General features: G+C 37.6%; 1 protein-coding gene across 5 annotated transcripts in view; it reads left to right on the top strand.

The window, feature by feature from the left end:
- Positions 1-14,512, top strand: part of GPCPD1 (glycerophosphocholine phosphodiesterase 1) — a 56,907-nt gene extending 42,395 nt beyond the window's left edge. For 3 of the 5 annotated variants that reach the window (XM_023760247.1, XM_023760244.1, XM_023760248.1), the window contains 4 exons: positions 220-356; positions 1,074-1,209; positions 1,616-1,776; positions 7,373-8,593. In XM_023760247.1, the coding sequence (XP_023616015.1) occupies positions 220-356; positions 1,074-1,209; positions 1,616-1,776; positions 7,373-7,562 (624 nt within the window). In that variant the 3' untranslated portion in view covers positions 7,563-8,593. Of the gene's footprint in view, positions 1-219; positions 357-1,073; positions 1,210-1,615; positions 1,777-7,372; positions 8,594-12,194; positions 12,290-14,183 lie in introns of those variants that run through there. The other 2 variants (XM_023760245.1, XM_023760246.1) reach the window with 2 other exon arrangements.
- The last annotated feature ends 2,215 nt before the right edge of the window (positions 14,513-16,727 follow it).

The raw sequence follows: 16,727 nt of genomic DNA, 5'->3' as shown, positions 1-16,727 counted from the left end.
ATTGCTTTGCATATAAGTGTCTCTATACCTGAATTATGATAGCTGCACTGTCGCTAAGTAGCAATGTGTTCATGGGCATGTCATTTCATCTTTCAGGTCTTTGCTTTTCTCATCTGTAAACTAAGAGTTGGACTAGGTGTTCTCAAGATTTTTTTTCCTAGCACTGTGATTCCAGAGTAGTTAATGGCTTTTGTTTTCCTATTTGCTTCTTCTCCATAGGATGGAATGTGGGATGGTAACTTATCAACATATTTTGACATGAATCTGTTTTTGGATATCATTTTAAAAACTGTCTTAGAAAATTCTGGAAACAGAAGAATAGTGTTTTCTTCATTTGATGCAGATATTTGCACAATGTGAGTAATAGTCATTTTTCCCTCATATACTCTCTTACTGTAGATAGGACTTAGTGTACAAAGATTATGGTTGGAGGTGGGAAGTGCCCAGACTTTACCCTTGATTTATCCTCTCAGAAAAGTTATATATATTCTCACTTCCCTTCAGGACTACCTGCTGGGATGCCCTTCACTCCTGTAAACTCCATACCCACTGGGTCCTAATACATCATACCCTGTATTGCATGTAACATCTTCCTTACCAAATTATAAGCCCTTATAGGCTTTCTTTTTTTTTTTTTTTAATATATTTTATTGATTTTTTACAGAGAGGAAGGGAGAGGGATAGAGAGTTAGAAACATTGATGAGAGAAACATCGATCAGCTGCCTCCTGCACAGGCCCTGTTGGGGATGTGCCCACAACCAAGGTACATGCCCTTGACTGGAATTGAACCTGGGACCCTTCAGTCTGCAGGTCAGTGCTCTATCCACTGAGCCAAACCAGTCAGGGCCCTTAAAGGCTTTCTTGTTGCCCATTTCTGAGAATACTTTAGCTCTTGTATAGAAAAATTAAATTTTTTTAAATTTTTTGTCTGAAAGGCAATACACACATGTTAATGGTGATTATATCTCAGTAATGGGATTATGCTTGGGGGGATCTTTATATATTTTCTAAAGCTTCAAAACAATATAATTATCTTGCCAATGAAAAGCATTTTTTAAATTGTCTCTGTTAGGGTTCGGCACAAGCAGAACAAATATCCCATATTATTTTTGACTCAAGGAAAGTCTGATATTTACCCTGAACTCATGGACCTCAGATCTCGGACAACTGCTATTGCAATGAGTTTTGCACAGTTTGAAAATCTACTGGTAAGTTATGTTTGAATTTCTTAATTTTCATTTTTTAAAAATGCGTTTTAGAGAAGAAATAAAGTTTCATGTTCCATTACACATCTAATTGGTTAGTTTTGACCTATTTATAGCAAGCAGATAGTTCTACTTAAAAATGAGAATTTTAGATCTCAGAATCAAAAGCGATTACTTGAATAAAAAAATATATATATTTCCTTGAATGCCTACATTAAGTAAGTTTTGTAGTTGAGTGGATTTTATGATTTGTCTAAAATGGCTTAATAATGTAAGTTGTGTAAGAAAAATTATATATTGTCTTTTCCTGCCCATTCAACTTTGGAGAGCACTGATTTAGAATATGACCATTTAGCATTTGCAGTCAATAAGTTACTTTTTCATGAGTAATTTATTTTTCTCCCATTAGGGGATAAATGCACATACTGAAGATCTGCTCAGAAACCCATCCTACATTGAAGAGGCAAAAGCTAAGGGACTAGTCATATTCTGCTGGGGTGATGATACCAACGACCCGGAAAACAGGAAGAAATTGAAGGAATTTGGCGTTAATGGTCTAATTTATGATAGGTATTTGTTTTTCATGAAAAACTTTCATGAACTGTTAGCAAAAAAGTAGCTTTCATTTTATAACATAAATACTATTAAACTTAGTTAAGTTAAAATTCAGTAGCTCAGCCTGAGGTTTATCTTAACATTTGTCAGTGGAATTTTTCATACTTTGGAAATCACGTGGGAAGCTTGTTCTGGTGACTGGGCTCTAAGTTACCTTGAGGGTGAGGTGGCGTCTGCCCCAGACCACTTCAGTCTGCACCAACTTTCTTAATGATCTTACCCAGTTCTGTGGCTTTCCATACCTTTATATATTCCTAAATTTTTATATCTCCAACTCAGATCTTTCCCTTGACCTCTGTCTAAACTTTTTTTTATATATAAATATATTTTTATTGATTGAGAGAGGAAGGGAGAGGGAGAAAGAGATACAAACATTAATGATGAGAAAGAATTATTGATCGGCTGCCTCCTGCATGCCCCCCACTGGAGATCTAGCCTGCGACCTGGGCATGTGCCCTGACCGGGAATGGAACTGTGACCTCCTGGTTCATAAGTCAACACTCAGTCACTGAGCCGTGTTGGTTGGCTCTCTGTACTTTTTTTTATCTAGCTATAGATTTAACCGATTTCAATATAAATGACAACTCTGTCTTTCCAGTTTCTCAGGCCAAATCCTTAAAGTCCTTCATGATTCTGTTCTTTATCTCATATCCCAAATCCAGTCAAACAAAATCATGTTGATTCTATCTTCAAATATATCCTGAATCTATCAACTCACCATGTTTACTGTTGTCGCTCGCAAGCTACCTCATTTCCAAGGTGCATTATTGAAAGAGCCTTCACACTGGCCATTGCCTCCACCCCTGCCTCCCTGCTGTCTGTCTTCAGCACAACAGCCAGAGGGTGCCTGTTAAAATCTCGGTCAGATCATGTTACTGCTTAAAACCTAAGAGTAAAATTCCGGGTCCTTGCCTCCCCACCTGCCTCTCCCCGCCAATGTCAATGTCTCAGTAAAGTCTTCCCTGAATATCCTAATTCAGATAACAACTGCCATTCACAGTGAACAACTGACTTTTCTCCCTAGCATTTACCACCATCTGACATAATATTTTACTTGTTTATTTTCTGCCTGGCCTCCCCCACCCCCAGTACACCCAACACAAACATAAGCTGCATGAGGGCAAGACTCTGCCTGTTTTGTTCATTGCTGCATCTTCAGAGGTTAGAACAATATCTGATACAGAGTGGACTTCAAATATTTGTTGAACAAATCTTTTTATTTTCTTTTTTTGTAAGTTCCCTGAGTGTTTAGATGTAAGTTTGAGTTGCTAATCTGAGAAATGAAAAGGTTGCTTAATATAAAGACATGGGGTTGGAAAGGATGTTATTTACTCTGCTTGCTAATACTTGCGCAGCATCATGCAAAGAGTAAGTGATGAACTTCTTACCAGTCCTGCTTTAAAAAAAACACACCTTCCTTGGATTTAGTTCATATTACTGCTTGTCCTATAAAGTTATATCACTTTCTTAATAAAACTTTTTTTTTTTTTTTTTACCATTGTGTCTGAATGAGTCTGGTTTTAAAATTGCAGCTCAGATAATGTTTGCCTTTCTTTTAACTACTTGGTTAATTTTGCTTTAAGCAACAAATTTCATAGGTCCTTTTAATAAATATATCCAACTAATTAAAGGAAAAATAAAATTTTAAATCAACAATTTGAAGGAAATGTTTGCTTTAGCAAAAATTTGAAGATTTTTTTGTTTCTTTGAGGAAGAAGAAGGAATGATTGTAATTATTTTTGGGCAAGAAAATGTATTGTGAGGTTATACCATGTATAACTTTGTAGGGTATACACATTTTAGGCAGACCCATCATCTCAAGGGCCTTACTTGTTTGGAGCCAAATACTGACATGTAATTGAGAACAGGAAGATGCTATGCAATATAAATAGCCCTAAAGAAAATGAGTTCTTCCTGGCCCGAGGTCAATAAGAATCATTTTAAAGAGGAAGCATTGAGATGGATTTGGGGGTGTGGTTAAATTTGTTTTGACAGGATATGCATTTTAGGCAGAGGCTAGAACATGAATCAGGGCAGGACTGTGTTGAAAGTGTGGAGGATTTTGAGGAGACACCCAGCACTGGGCTCCTGCTAGAGTCTGATGACAGGTGAGGTGGGTTGTGTTAGAATTGGTTTTTACCCTCGAAAGTTTTTTTAAAATTTTACTCAAAGCAGTACATATGTATGCATAACTATTTGTGTGTCTTTGTGTGTGTGTGTGTGTGGTGTAGCTTAAAATTATATATGTATATATTGTTTAGAAATGTAAATAGTTTTGTAAGACTTAGAATTTATAATAAAAAACAGCAGGTCCTGGCCGGGTAGCTCAGTCGGTTAGAGTATCATCTGATACTCCAAGGTTTCTGGTTCGATCCCTGGTCTGCACACATACAAGAATCAGCCATTGAATGCATAAATAAGTGGTACAATAAATTGATGTTTCTCTCTCTCTCTCTCTCAAATCAATCAATCTATCAATAAAAGAGGCAATCCCCTACTCCTGTCCCTTTCATTGTCTCTAGCTAAGTTCCTATGCCCTAATTTTTTTAAGCTGTTTCTTCTGGTACTTAATGTGCTTATGCTATAATTTTTTCATTATCAAATTTTGACATTATATAGGTTTTGAATGATTGTTGATTCATAGTCTTTCATTCATTTTACATTGGGGAGAATTATGATGAGGATGGGTATTTTAGTTAATCAGGAACTAATTTGTTCTCTTCTTTTACAAAGGAATTAACACAGTAGATTCCCATTTCATCATGGTTTTATGATATATTATCATATAAACCGGTATGTTTGATTTTCTGATATTTGGAATTTTTGCATTTATGATAATAACGGAGATGGCCTTTATTTACCTTTCTTGAATGGCTTGATTTTTGGTGTGGAGATAATACTTGCTTCGTAGAGTAAATTGGGCAATGTCCCTCTTTTTATAAAAAAATTACTGTGTCTGCTCAAATAATTTAAAAAATACACTAACACATTTAAAGAACATTATCATTAAATTATGAAGTCCCCCATGAGCCTCTTTCTAACTCTGTTCCCTTATCTCCTCCCTCACATATAACTGCTTATCAAATTATTATTCTCGTTAACATTTAATTCTATCGCTAAACAATATACCATTTGGTTTTGCATGGCTTTAATCTTTATTTGTATTTTGTTGCATGCAGAACATTGGCTGTAGAACATTTATGGTTTTATGTGTCTACTACAGTTTATTCTACTATTTGAGAACATTTTGGTGGTTGCCAAGTTTTTGCTATTACAGCATTTGCTGTAAATATTGTTGACCAGGTCTAGAATATATTTGTAAAGTTTCTCTAGGGCAATGACTTTCAAACCTTTTTGATCCCAACCCAATTAGGTATGCATTTTACGTAGCAACCCAGTGCACACAGAGATTAAATGTTTCTGCAAGCATTGTGGCCGGGCATAAAACTCCATGTTAGAAATCATTTCCTTAGAATTTTAGAAATAGTTCTCTGTTACCTTCATAAGTCCAGTGTTGCTGTTGAGGATCAAGAAACCATGTTCATTCCTGTTCCCGCACATATGGTTTCTTTGTTTCCTGTCAGGAAGCTTGGAGAGTCTTTGTCACCAGTGCTCTAAAACTTCATAGAGATGGGTCTTATGGGTCTGGTTTCACCCATTGTGCCGGGCACTTGTTAGCCCTGTTAGTCTGTTGAAAATGTGAAAAGTTTCATGAGTTGCTTCTTAGATTTTTGTCCCTTCCATTTTTCTGACTTTTAAAAAAATCTTTGTCTTTTTGCTCCACTTGGAAAGATTTCTGCAACCTTACCTTTCACCCATTCTATTGAGGTTTTCACATCTGCTGTTGTGTTTTTCATTTCCAAGGACTGTCTTTTTTCCCTAATGCTCTTTTTTCTGTATGTGTAACATCCTGTTTTCATTTTATGAAAGTACTATTTCTCTGAAAGCAGAAGTTTTTGTTTGTTCTTTTGGAATTTTCTTCTCTTTTACTCACCTGTTAGAAGTTTTCCTCAGATGTTTGGAAATCTTTGGCTGCTTCTCCTAAGAGATTGGAATCTACAAAGCTTGTTGGAAGCCGGAGTGTGTTAACTTGGATTTCACTATGGGTGATCTAGGTGGCCTGTTTGATCAGACCTCTGATATCACTAGATTTAGAAATTTACATCTCTAATTCCTTGGTGCTGCTGGAGGTTTTGTAAAATGTCCAAACCCTCACCTGGTCGAGTCCCCTATTCCAAGAGATTTCCTGTCTAATGCTTGAAATAACTTCAGTTGGGGGGGGGGGGGCAGTCTTGGGGCAGGGAATTAGGAGGGATTTAACTTGCTGCTGCTTGAAGTCTTCACTCCACCCTCCCTGTTTCAGCCCCTTTCCCTTTCACTCCCAGTTCTGGAGAAATTTGGTGCTGCTTTTAACTCAACCTTTGCATTTTTCCCATTACTAGCTTGTGATTTGGCCTTTTCTATCCTGTTAACTGAAACACTTTACTACACTTTATGATCCATCTATTTTCCAGCTCTCAAAAGTTAGTTACTGTGTCTCTGGTTTTTCCCATACTCATGAACTTTTTTTAAAATCCCTTTGCTTTATTTTTAATGGGCGGGTGGGGGGGGGGGGCGGGGGAAAGAGTATGGGGAAAAGTCAAGTTAGATGATTCTGTTCAAGTTAGATGATTCCTTGACCCAGATGTCACTTTTCATTCTCTTATATGTCTTTAATGAACAGAAAGTCTTTGTTTTATAATAGTCATATATTTAATAGGGTCAATGCATATTTTTATCTTGTTTATGAAATTTTTCCCCACTGTGATATCATAAAGATTGCCTTGTGGTGACTCTTACAAGTTTCCTGTCTTTCATAGTTAGGCATGCACGGCCATGTTATCTGCTGATCTGCAGTGACAGTGCTGCCACCATCACCTGGGGCTTTTCTGTGCCGGTGACTGGGTATATCTGCCAATATTGCATAGTTTTAGCATGGTTCTCAACCGGGTGAGAAGTTCTCATCTTGGTCTTCGTGATTTGAAGTCAGAATTGGGTATTAACTCCAGCTCTGCCTCTAAATAGCTTCCCGTCTGTAAAATAAGACATTGCCAATTAATTGACTTGGAGAGAAGATACTTGAAGAATCACCAGTAAGCTACAGATTTCATTTTCTGATTCAGTTGCTTTCTAATCAGCTCTTTTGCGCCCAGGGCACAGAGGAAATGCTGCTATTCTGGATTATCAGAAAGACAGGGGAGAAGAGAAATACTTTCAAGTATTGGGTGTCCCAAAAAAAATATATACACATATTTTGAATAATTACAAAAAGCAGTGTTTATTAAAATACATTTCATTTTAAAATTTGAGCTATCAGTTGTTAAAGTGTATATACATTTTTGGGGACACCCTGTCAAACTAGTGCTTATACATCTTTTTTAAAAAAAGATTCTTGTAATATGGATGTGCTAGGCATTCTGTAAACAAATTCTTCTAAAAAGGTTAAGTCAGACTGGTCTTAAGTAAACACAAATTACCCTATTTTATGTGTTTTGTGTTTGTTTCATCATAGGATATATGATTGGATGCCTGAACAGCCAAATATATTCCAAGTGGAGCAGTTGGAACGCCTGAAGCAAGAATTGCCAGAGCTTAAGAGCTGTTTGTGTCCCACTGTTAGCCACTTTGCTTCCTCATCTTTGTGTGAGGAGCCTGGTATCCATGTGGATGCCAACGGCATTGATAGCATGGACAGTGCTTAGTTTTTACGGGGCAGAGGCCATCTGGGGGCATGCACTGCTGTTCTGGGTATTCACTTTTCATGAGCATTGTTTATCTATGCCTTTTAGTTTCTCAGTCCAATGAAGCAATAATGAAGTATTTTACTGTTTCACTACAGTTCTTGCTAGAATTTCAAGTATGCTATTTAAATCACTTGGCCAGGTATAATTACCAGTCAGCCTCTTTACAACAAGAAAATGTATTGGTTGGTAAATAATTTAAACTTTATATGTAAGTGGATAATGTTAAACAAATGTCCATTAAAAGCATAGCACTTTGAAATTAACTGTATAAATATCTCATATTTACTCTTCTTACAGTTTTTCATTCAATCAGGCCTGAAATATTTAGCACTTGAGGAACATGACTGCATAATTATACCTGACCATGGGAAAAATAAGTACCTCAAATGCATGCATTTGCACTGGTGATTCCAACTGCACAAATCTTTGTGCCATCTGTGTATATATCTATTTTTTACATGGACTGACATGCACATCTACCATTTTCATTCAGTATGAACCTTGAGGCTGCTGCCATTTTTCCATTTAACCAAACCAATGCCTGTGTAAACAGCCTAGAGGTGATCCTTGAAAACTTGTTTCACAAATTGTTTTGCATAAATGTTAAAATTTTTTAAATGCTGCAGGGTAATTTAATGTATAAAATGTTAGAAGAAGTATGTATTGCATACTTAGTAGAGTAGATCATTATGTGTAAATTCTACTCAATGCATGCTTTAGGTTTTAAGCATGAGATTGTACACGTTTACCGTAAGTCCTTGCATCTGTGGTGCTAGGTAAGTGTGAGAAGGTGTCAAGGACTGAAAATAAATACTTTGTTGCCTAAAAAAAAGGCCTGTTTGCAGGCATTTAAAATATGCTTATTTTAGGTCTCTCTCACTACCTATTACACACTGTTGCTTTATGGGTTTGTTTTGTGTGTGTGTGTGCTGTGTGTGTTGTACAATAGTTAAATCTCCATGCAAAAAAATAAATGTCCTGAATTCTCATATTGGTATTCTTTATTGATTAATGTATATCATGCATGTAACTTATTTAGAAATGTAGAAGATCCGACTAAATGTATAGGCATGTTTTGAGAGTTATGCTAAGGATTCTTTCATTAGAAGCTGATTGTTTATGGCATAACTGTAATTTAAGAATGAATGTTAAATAAAACGCACAGAATTATTTTCTTCAATATAAATTGAAATTGCAAGAAGGTGTTACTTTTGTAGAATTGGTTCTATAATATTATGAGAAATTGGAATTTAGAATCTATCCTAAAGAGATGTCTTATTTCCATCTACCTTTTACTGCATGTTCTTCACTAGACAGTTTATTCATGTATTGATATATTTTGGTAGTAGCTGCAAACCTAAGACTTGGAATTACACATTGTATCTTTTTATTTTTTAAGCCAAGCAATGCAATTTTGGTCAGATCTTAATTGTGTGAAGATAGGCTTTGAAATTGTATGGTATTGTGTTTGTAACACTGATATTTAATGGTAAATAGTTTCGGAAATGGAGTCTTCTGCCAGGGCTCTAAGTATTTTCCCCCTACATTGAGTGAGATTCTCTAACATTTTGGTGTGTATTAGGTGCCTTTAGAAAACTCCTGAAAAAAAAATTTTTTTTTTGTTTTCCTCATCTGCATACTTGTACAATACGATTACCATTACCTTGTGGTAACTTGATTAGCCAAATGTGTGCATTTCTAGTCCTGTTCGTTGGCTCCTCCCCTGTGCCTTTCACGTTCCAGCTCCACTTTGAAAACTTGCAGATCATAAAAGGAAAGAATGGGGGAAGGAGGAGAGGAGATGTGGGTTAGGGGGTTTCCTGAACAGTGTACTTTTTTAAAAATATATATATTTTTATTGATTTCAGAGAGGAAGGGAGAGGGAGAGAGAGAAACATCAATGATGAGAGAAAAATCATTTTTCGGCTGCCTCCTGCACTCCCCCTACTGGGGATCGAGCCCGCAACCCTCGCATGTGCCCTTGACTGGAATCAAACCCAGGACCCTTCAGCCTGCAGGCTGATGAGCCAAACCAGCTAGGGCTGAACAGTATAATATGCTGAGAAGAGCGTATAGCCTCACTGCTCACTTTCCTGTAGATGATTAAAGCATAGCAAGCAGTGTCTCCCCTTTATTCTAGGACTAAGTCCAGGCTTTATCACTTGCTTTGCCCTGTGCACTCTGCTCCAGCCACACACTGTACCTGTGCTAGGCCCTGGCCACATCATGCTCCCTGTCGGAAGCCTTGTGCCCTCTGCTGCCCACAAACACCTCTCCTTGCCAGATTCATTTCTCCTTGAGCCATCGACCTCTCTGCCCTGAGCCTTTGCGAAGCTCCTTCAGAAGGGATGAATCTGTCTCCTGGACTCTAGCCGTGTGGTCGTACCTTGATCATGTGCATCACAGGACATTGTGGGTAGGCACAGTTGATGTTTGCCACACCTACCAGGATGCGGACTCTTCCAGGGCAGGAAGCTTATCCTACTCATTTTTATTTCCACAGTAAATGGAACATAGAAAACAAATGTTGGAATTATTGAGATAATTCATAGCAAATGTCCTCTTGAATTAAGAGATTTAGTTATGTTCACTAAGAATGTAAACTTTGAATTGACTTACATTTTGACAATTGGAACAGTTTATTGATGTCATAGAGGTATAATGTTAAATTATTTTATATTTTCTGGAAATTGAGTGAAATGTCTGGTAAAATGCCGCCATTCTTTGGTATTTCCTACTCTCTGGAATTATGTACTGTAACCGACGGATGTAAGTGTGAGGAATACAGCTCGTTCTGTGTCAGTAGTGCCTGAGGGCTACCATGGCCATCCTTTACCTCACTCCCTTCTTCTTATGACACTTGTCTTCCCCTCCAAATCCCATGTTTACGCCTACCTCAGCCCCCTGTCCTTGTTGGAAATGCCTTCTGTCTTCCTTCTGTGTCCAGCTCAGGTGCCACCTACTCCATAGAACTTTCCTCAGCTTTTAATCAGAATCATGATGCAAACAAATGCAGACAGCCTCAAACTCACTACTTCATTTTGCAGCTGAGGTAACAAACCCAGAGAAGTTAACTGACCATGTTGGGACTAGAACTGGGTTTGGGGACTATGCTGTCTTCGTAAACTATGCTGCCTTCTGAGTTCTTGTGGCATCTGTTAGCATATGCTTTCTAAAGTCCAACTTTTTATGTGCCTGTTATTTTCCTGATAAGATTGTAAGCCCCTTAAGGGCAGGGATTTCTTTGCATTTCCAGCACTACTGTAGTGTTCTATACTTAGTTATGAACTAGATAAATAAATGGCGGTGGCAACAACCCTAGTTTCTTAATTCAGATCGCTTCACAGTATACATTCAATTTTATATGGCATGCTTGGCCATATTGTTGAGTGTGTGCTCACATGTGCATGTGTGTTCATGTATATTTGCATGTTGACACATGGAATTCTTATTCTGCCCTGGTTGAGCTCACATATTTGCTTTACTAAAAGCCAGTTTTCTACCTCATGCTGAATGAGGACATGTATGGAAATAAGTGAGGACAATTATGGGGATAAGGTATGGTTTCCTTTCCAGTTGCCTGGTTGCCCTTTCTGGAAAGTGCTGCCTTGGATAGGACTCATGTGCCCAGTGGGGTGGCTCTCTTATGATTGCTGATGGGCCATCATTGCCCTCTTATCTTGGCACTTTCTCTTAACAACATACCTGCATGTTGTCGATCACGTTATTACTGGTTTGGTACTCTAGAGTGACAGTGGAGTCCTGTTCATTTAATTTGGGTATAACTTATTTATTCTAGCATTTTAGGTTTGGTTCATGTACTTCTGGTGTAGAAAACAAATTATATTAGAAATATTGCATTACTTTTGTATTCATGAGTGGAAATTCAAGTAGAATCTCTTAGTGGGTTTATATAGTCTGAGAAATAGATTTGAATGTTTAAAATGCAAGAGAGCATACGATTAAGATCATATGAGTGTGTTGGAGGTGAGGAGAGATCCTGGGGTGGAACAGACTTCATGAACCTCAAGCTCTTACTGAGTGGAGAAGAGGTCAGAATTGATGCGAAGCCAATTTGGGTTATAGCCTTTGTGACCTCAGAGGCCAGGGTAGTGTTCATGGTGTATTCAGGGAAGATGAAGACACCATTCCAACAATGGAGAGGACATTTGAGTGCCAGAGGCTTTGCATCGTTGTAGGAGATAGAAGTATACTAATGATTTTAAGAGGAAATGACATTAAAAAGTATTTTAAAATAGTGAAGAAAGTATAGTACAGCAATAATAAAAAAACAGGTTAAATTATCTAATCCTCTACTAAACTGATCCAAACTGAAGTGTGGGTGGAATGGGTGAATTGAAACTTACTTGCAAAGCCAACCTATATAATTTCACAGGAAGAAAACTAAAAGCCTAGTAAAAGTTCCGTGGCATCCCATAATTTCAAGAGTATCTCTAGCCAGACCTCTCCCAAGCTCCAGATTCACACATCCAGCTGTCTGTCCGTCTCCACTTAGAGGCTTAATGGGCATCACATTTACTGTACCTCAGCTAAGCTCTTCCTCCGTCTCTGCTTCCACCCCATCTCCAGTGTTCTACGTCTCAGGAAGTGGTGCCGACAAGTCTCCCACGATTTTTCTCTTCCTGAAAACTTGAGATTAATGCAGTGTTATATTATGATATGTGGTAGGTCAATTGCCCATTTGTTCTTTTGATTCAAAAAATTGTCTTCCACCCATTTTGTTTGTATATTAAACTTTAATATAAGACTCATCAAGGGCCAGAAAAGTTCCCTTGGGATTTTGATCAGTGTTGGATTGATTTTCTAGATTAATGTGTGGGAAGGATTAATACTTTTAAAAATATGAAGTTTTTCTATCCAGAACAGAATATGTGTCTCCATTTATTCAGAATTTTTATGTCCTTCAGTAAAGTGAGATTTTTTTTTTCATTTTGGTATTGTATACTTAAAGTTTATTCCTTTATTGAAGAAAAAAATCCTTCTATGAATTGCTTTTTTTAAAAAAAATCCTATTATATTTCCTTAGGTACATTCTTCACCAATAATGTGCAGTTAATTTTTGTTTAGTTTACTCTAGCAACTTTGTTGAATTCAGTTAGTCAAAATAGTTTGTTATTTAAGTCTGGGATTTTCTAGGCAGCTAGTCATTTTATCTGAAAATGCATTTTTCTGATTTTTTAATAATGTCTTATTCATTAGCTAATTGTAGGCATCCATGTTTCTTTCCTGAGTGTCTTGGGAAATAAGTGTGATGGCTGCTGAAGTTTCTTCTAGATAGCCTTTATTAAGTTAAGGAAATTTCCTTTTCTTGGTTTCCTCCCCCCTCCTCCCCTACTCCCAAGGGATAGGTTTTGAATTTATCCAATGAGTTTTCAAAGATTTAGAAAACAATCATTGTTTTTCATTTATCTATTAATTTTAATGGAGTGACTGAAGCTAACATTGTCTAATATTGAATTACCCTTTAATAATTTATATAAAACCTATTTATGAATGACTAACACTGATGTGCTAATTTGTTTTGGATTTATTATCTATACTCATAAATGAGATGAACTAGTTTTTTATGCTATATGTAGTTTTAGAGACCCTTTTGATAGCCTTATAAAATAAGTAGCTTTCTATTCTTTTTCTATCTAGTGGTATAGTTTATATAACATGAGAATCATCTGTTCATTGAAGATTTGATAAACTCTCCTATAAAATGATATGCATATTTTTAAGTATTTTTTACTACACTTAAAATTTTTTCCTTAGTTATAGTCTGTTCATGTTCCCTACTTTTTCATTGAATTTATATTTCCTTGGGAAAATCATCCAGTTTTCCTAGACTTAAAAAAACAAACAAACACAAACACATATATAAAGCTATGTGTTGTATTTAGTGAGAGAAAGAGTGTGTGCATAAAATCTTCCATAAGTATGACCACTTTTTTGTTAATAGTTTCTTGGGTGAGGGGCTGCATTCTTGATTAGATTGCCAAATACACACACACACACACACACACACACACACACACACACACACACTAGAGGCCCGATGCAGGGGGCTCGGCCCTCACAGCCCCAACCTCATCCAAAAGGTCGTCCACAAGGACGTCTGGAAGGTCATTCAGCTGTCTGGTCTAATTATCATATTACACTTTCATTTTATATATATACACTAGGTTCTAGTAGTATTGAGCAAATTTTTTTTACTATTTCATTAATTACTGCTCTTAAATTTAGTTTTTAGAGTTCTACATAATCTGGATTCTTCTGCACCTTTTCTTGCTTCTTGAGTTGAATCTAACTCATGGTTAAATACAGTTCCAGTTCTGTGACAATGGAACAATAGAGTTGACCTTAGAGTGTCCTCACAATTTAAACATAAACCTTATTTTTTAGTTGCTAGCTAGTGTGAGTGAACTGAATTTTCTTACATTATAATTCATTAAACCATAACCAAGGTAAAATACTTGTTGAGGGCTTGGATGGGAGGATAAAGCAGCTTCTGTCTTCAACATGATCATTATTTAGTCGGGCTAATATATGTTTTTTAAAAATGCATCACTGTAGCAATTTCCAAGAGAACAATGGAATTACCAAGTTATACCCTAGTGCTCATTTAATAACACAGGTCAGTCCTACCACTTCCACTTCAACCGGAATGGCTATGTTTTGACCTGTTTTGCTTATCCTAATAAAGATGTGATTTGAAGATGGGGTGCCTTGGCTAAAAATATTTGAAGTGCCTATTAGTCATGTAAGTGGAGGGGAGTGTGTGTTGCATTTTGGGTGATTTTTTCAGTATTGTCTTCCGTTTCACTCATTCACTCTTTACTATATCTACCTTTGTTCATTGCATTTTAAATATTAAACTATATTTTTGTTTCCATGATTTCTAATTGATTGTGTGCATCTGGTTTTATTTAATTCATTTTTATTAAATAATTTATAATTCTTTCTTAATGAAAGTACAACTTTCATTTATCTCTAAATATTCTCAACATAATTTGACCCTTTCAGGCTATTCTGGAATGAATTCCTGTTCTGATTTTGTTGATTTTATTGGCTATTTTAACATTGAGTTTCCTCATGTATTCTGTAAGATTATGGTTTTCTTTCCTTCACTCTTCCAACCTCTCTGATGGTCTTGTGGTTGCTTCCCTTATGAGCTTCAGGACCTCAATATAAATCCAGGTATATGGTTACAACTGGTAATAAATGCCCATAACAACACTGGGGATATTGCACCCCAAACCAGAGTCACCTGGTGGCAACATTTTGATTTCTGGTTCAAGGAGATTGTGTGTGTGTGTGTGTGTGTGGTTGTATATATGTATATATGTAGCCTCTCTTTTTGTAGCCTGCTCATTTTTCCTGTGTGTTTGGAACAAAGATTTATTTTTTAGCATAAACTTACCAAATCATTGTACGGTGCTAAAAATCCCACTATCCCAGAGGACTGTTCTAGGTTCCTTCTCTCCAGAGGAAACCAGAATTAATGTGGTGTGTGTAGTGGAGATTTGTGGTTCTTGAGCTGCCCAGCAGTCCACCTACCTTTGGGAGTGGCATTGCCTTTTTGGGACTTCTCTCTCCCCTGCTGGGTATAATCTTCTTGGAATGAAAAATAAAATATACTCATTTCCCCCAGCCAATAGTTGGGGGGGGGGCACATGAACAAAGCCAAACCAACTGGACTCTGGACTTGCTCATGGATCATTGTATATTAATCAGAGCAACCAGAGGATAGAACAGTTTAGACTCGGTGTTTACATTGCGGGGCAACTTCAGTGGGTTCTGCAGTGAAGCCCATCGGCTCTTCCTGATCCTTGCTCTTTCTGACCTTGCTCTTTTTGGCCTTCCTCTCAGTTCTGTGAGATCCCCTACATTCTTCTGGTAAATTCCTTAGAGGCAGTTCTGTTGCTTACACTCAGGAAAACTTGACTGATAGAAGATGGACCCTTACAAGTGTGTGCATCTACAAGCATAAGTTTTCAAGTATAATTTTTATATACTATGCTCACAGCTCAGCAGCTTGCATTTTCCTTACACATGTACTTAGTATCAAACAAAAAACATTTATTGATAGGAGCCCAGTCTTGGTTTCATCATGTTTTCTATTATTATACTTCTCCTTTCTACAAGACCAGCTCAATGACCTGAAGCCTTTTGTGACTACCCCAGCCTACAGGGTGGTGCCCTTTCTTCCCCCCTGAATTCCCAAAGTAACTGTCTCTTACTGACCTGACAGTTATTGCTTTGTTACCTATGTGTCTGAGTCCAGGATGTAAAGGACAATGATACCTTGCTTTGATGGCATGTCATAGAGCAGTGGTTCTCAACCTTCTGGCCCTTTAAATACAGTTCCTCATGTTGTGACCCAACCATAAAATTATTTTCGTTGCTACTTAATAACTGTAATGTTGCTACTGTTATGAATCGTAATGTAAATATGTGATATGCAGGATGGTCTTAGGCGACCCCTGTGAAAGGGTCGTTCGACCGCCAAAGGGGTCGCGACCCACAGGTTGAGAACCACTGTCATAGAGGTTTGTCTCAAGGCTGGATACCCACACACTTGCCTTGTCTTTTGAGTGCCCATGATGGCATGTTCATGCTGTTTGATCCAGTAAGTGAGCAGATCCAACACTCACACAGGAAATTTATTTCAGAACCCAGCCCCAAAGACAGTGAAGAAACCAGCTGACCAAAAAGGGATTTGACTCCACTTCCACCTCAGAGCCTGCTTCCTGACACTTGTAGCATGTAACTGTCTCCCCAACATCTCACACCTCTTCCTCCCTCATGACATGAAACCCCTCACATCCTCTATGACAATCTTCCTTGTCTTCCCATCTCTCCCTGGCACTGGGGATCTTTGTTACCCCTCCAGAGGAGACAGCATCATCTACCTTGGGTTAGCCAGTGGGTGACAACCAATGGCCTTTTCCCCCCACCCCTGTGGCTGGTTCTAGTTCTTAAACTGTCAGAAACTTTCTTGGGAGTTGCATATTAAAGAGACCAAGGCCCTGTGTGTCCTCAACCATGGAGCCTGGATCTGAGGTCACCAATCTGGCCCTGTGGGTAGCCCCTAGGAATGCCTCGGTTATAGCATAC

This window comes from Myotis lucifugus, unplaced genomic scaffold, assembly GCF_000147115.1.
Source record: "Myotis lucifugus unplaced genomic scaffold, Myoluc2.0 scaffold_178, whole genome shotgun sequence".
Taxonomy (NCBI): Eukaryota; Metazoa; Chordata; class Mammalia; order Chiroptera; family Vespertilionidae; genus Myotis; species Myotis lucifugus.
Note: the sequence above shows the minus strand (reverse complement) of the source record. Positions and strands in the feature narration are given on the sequence as shown.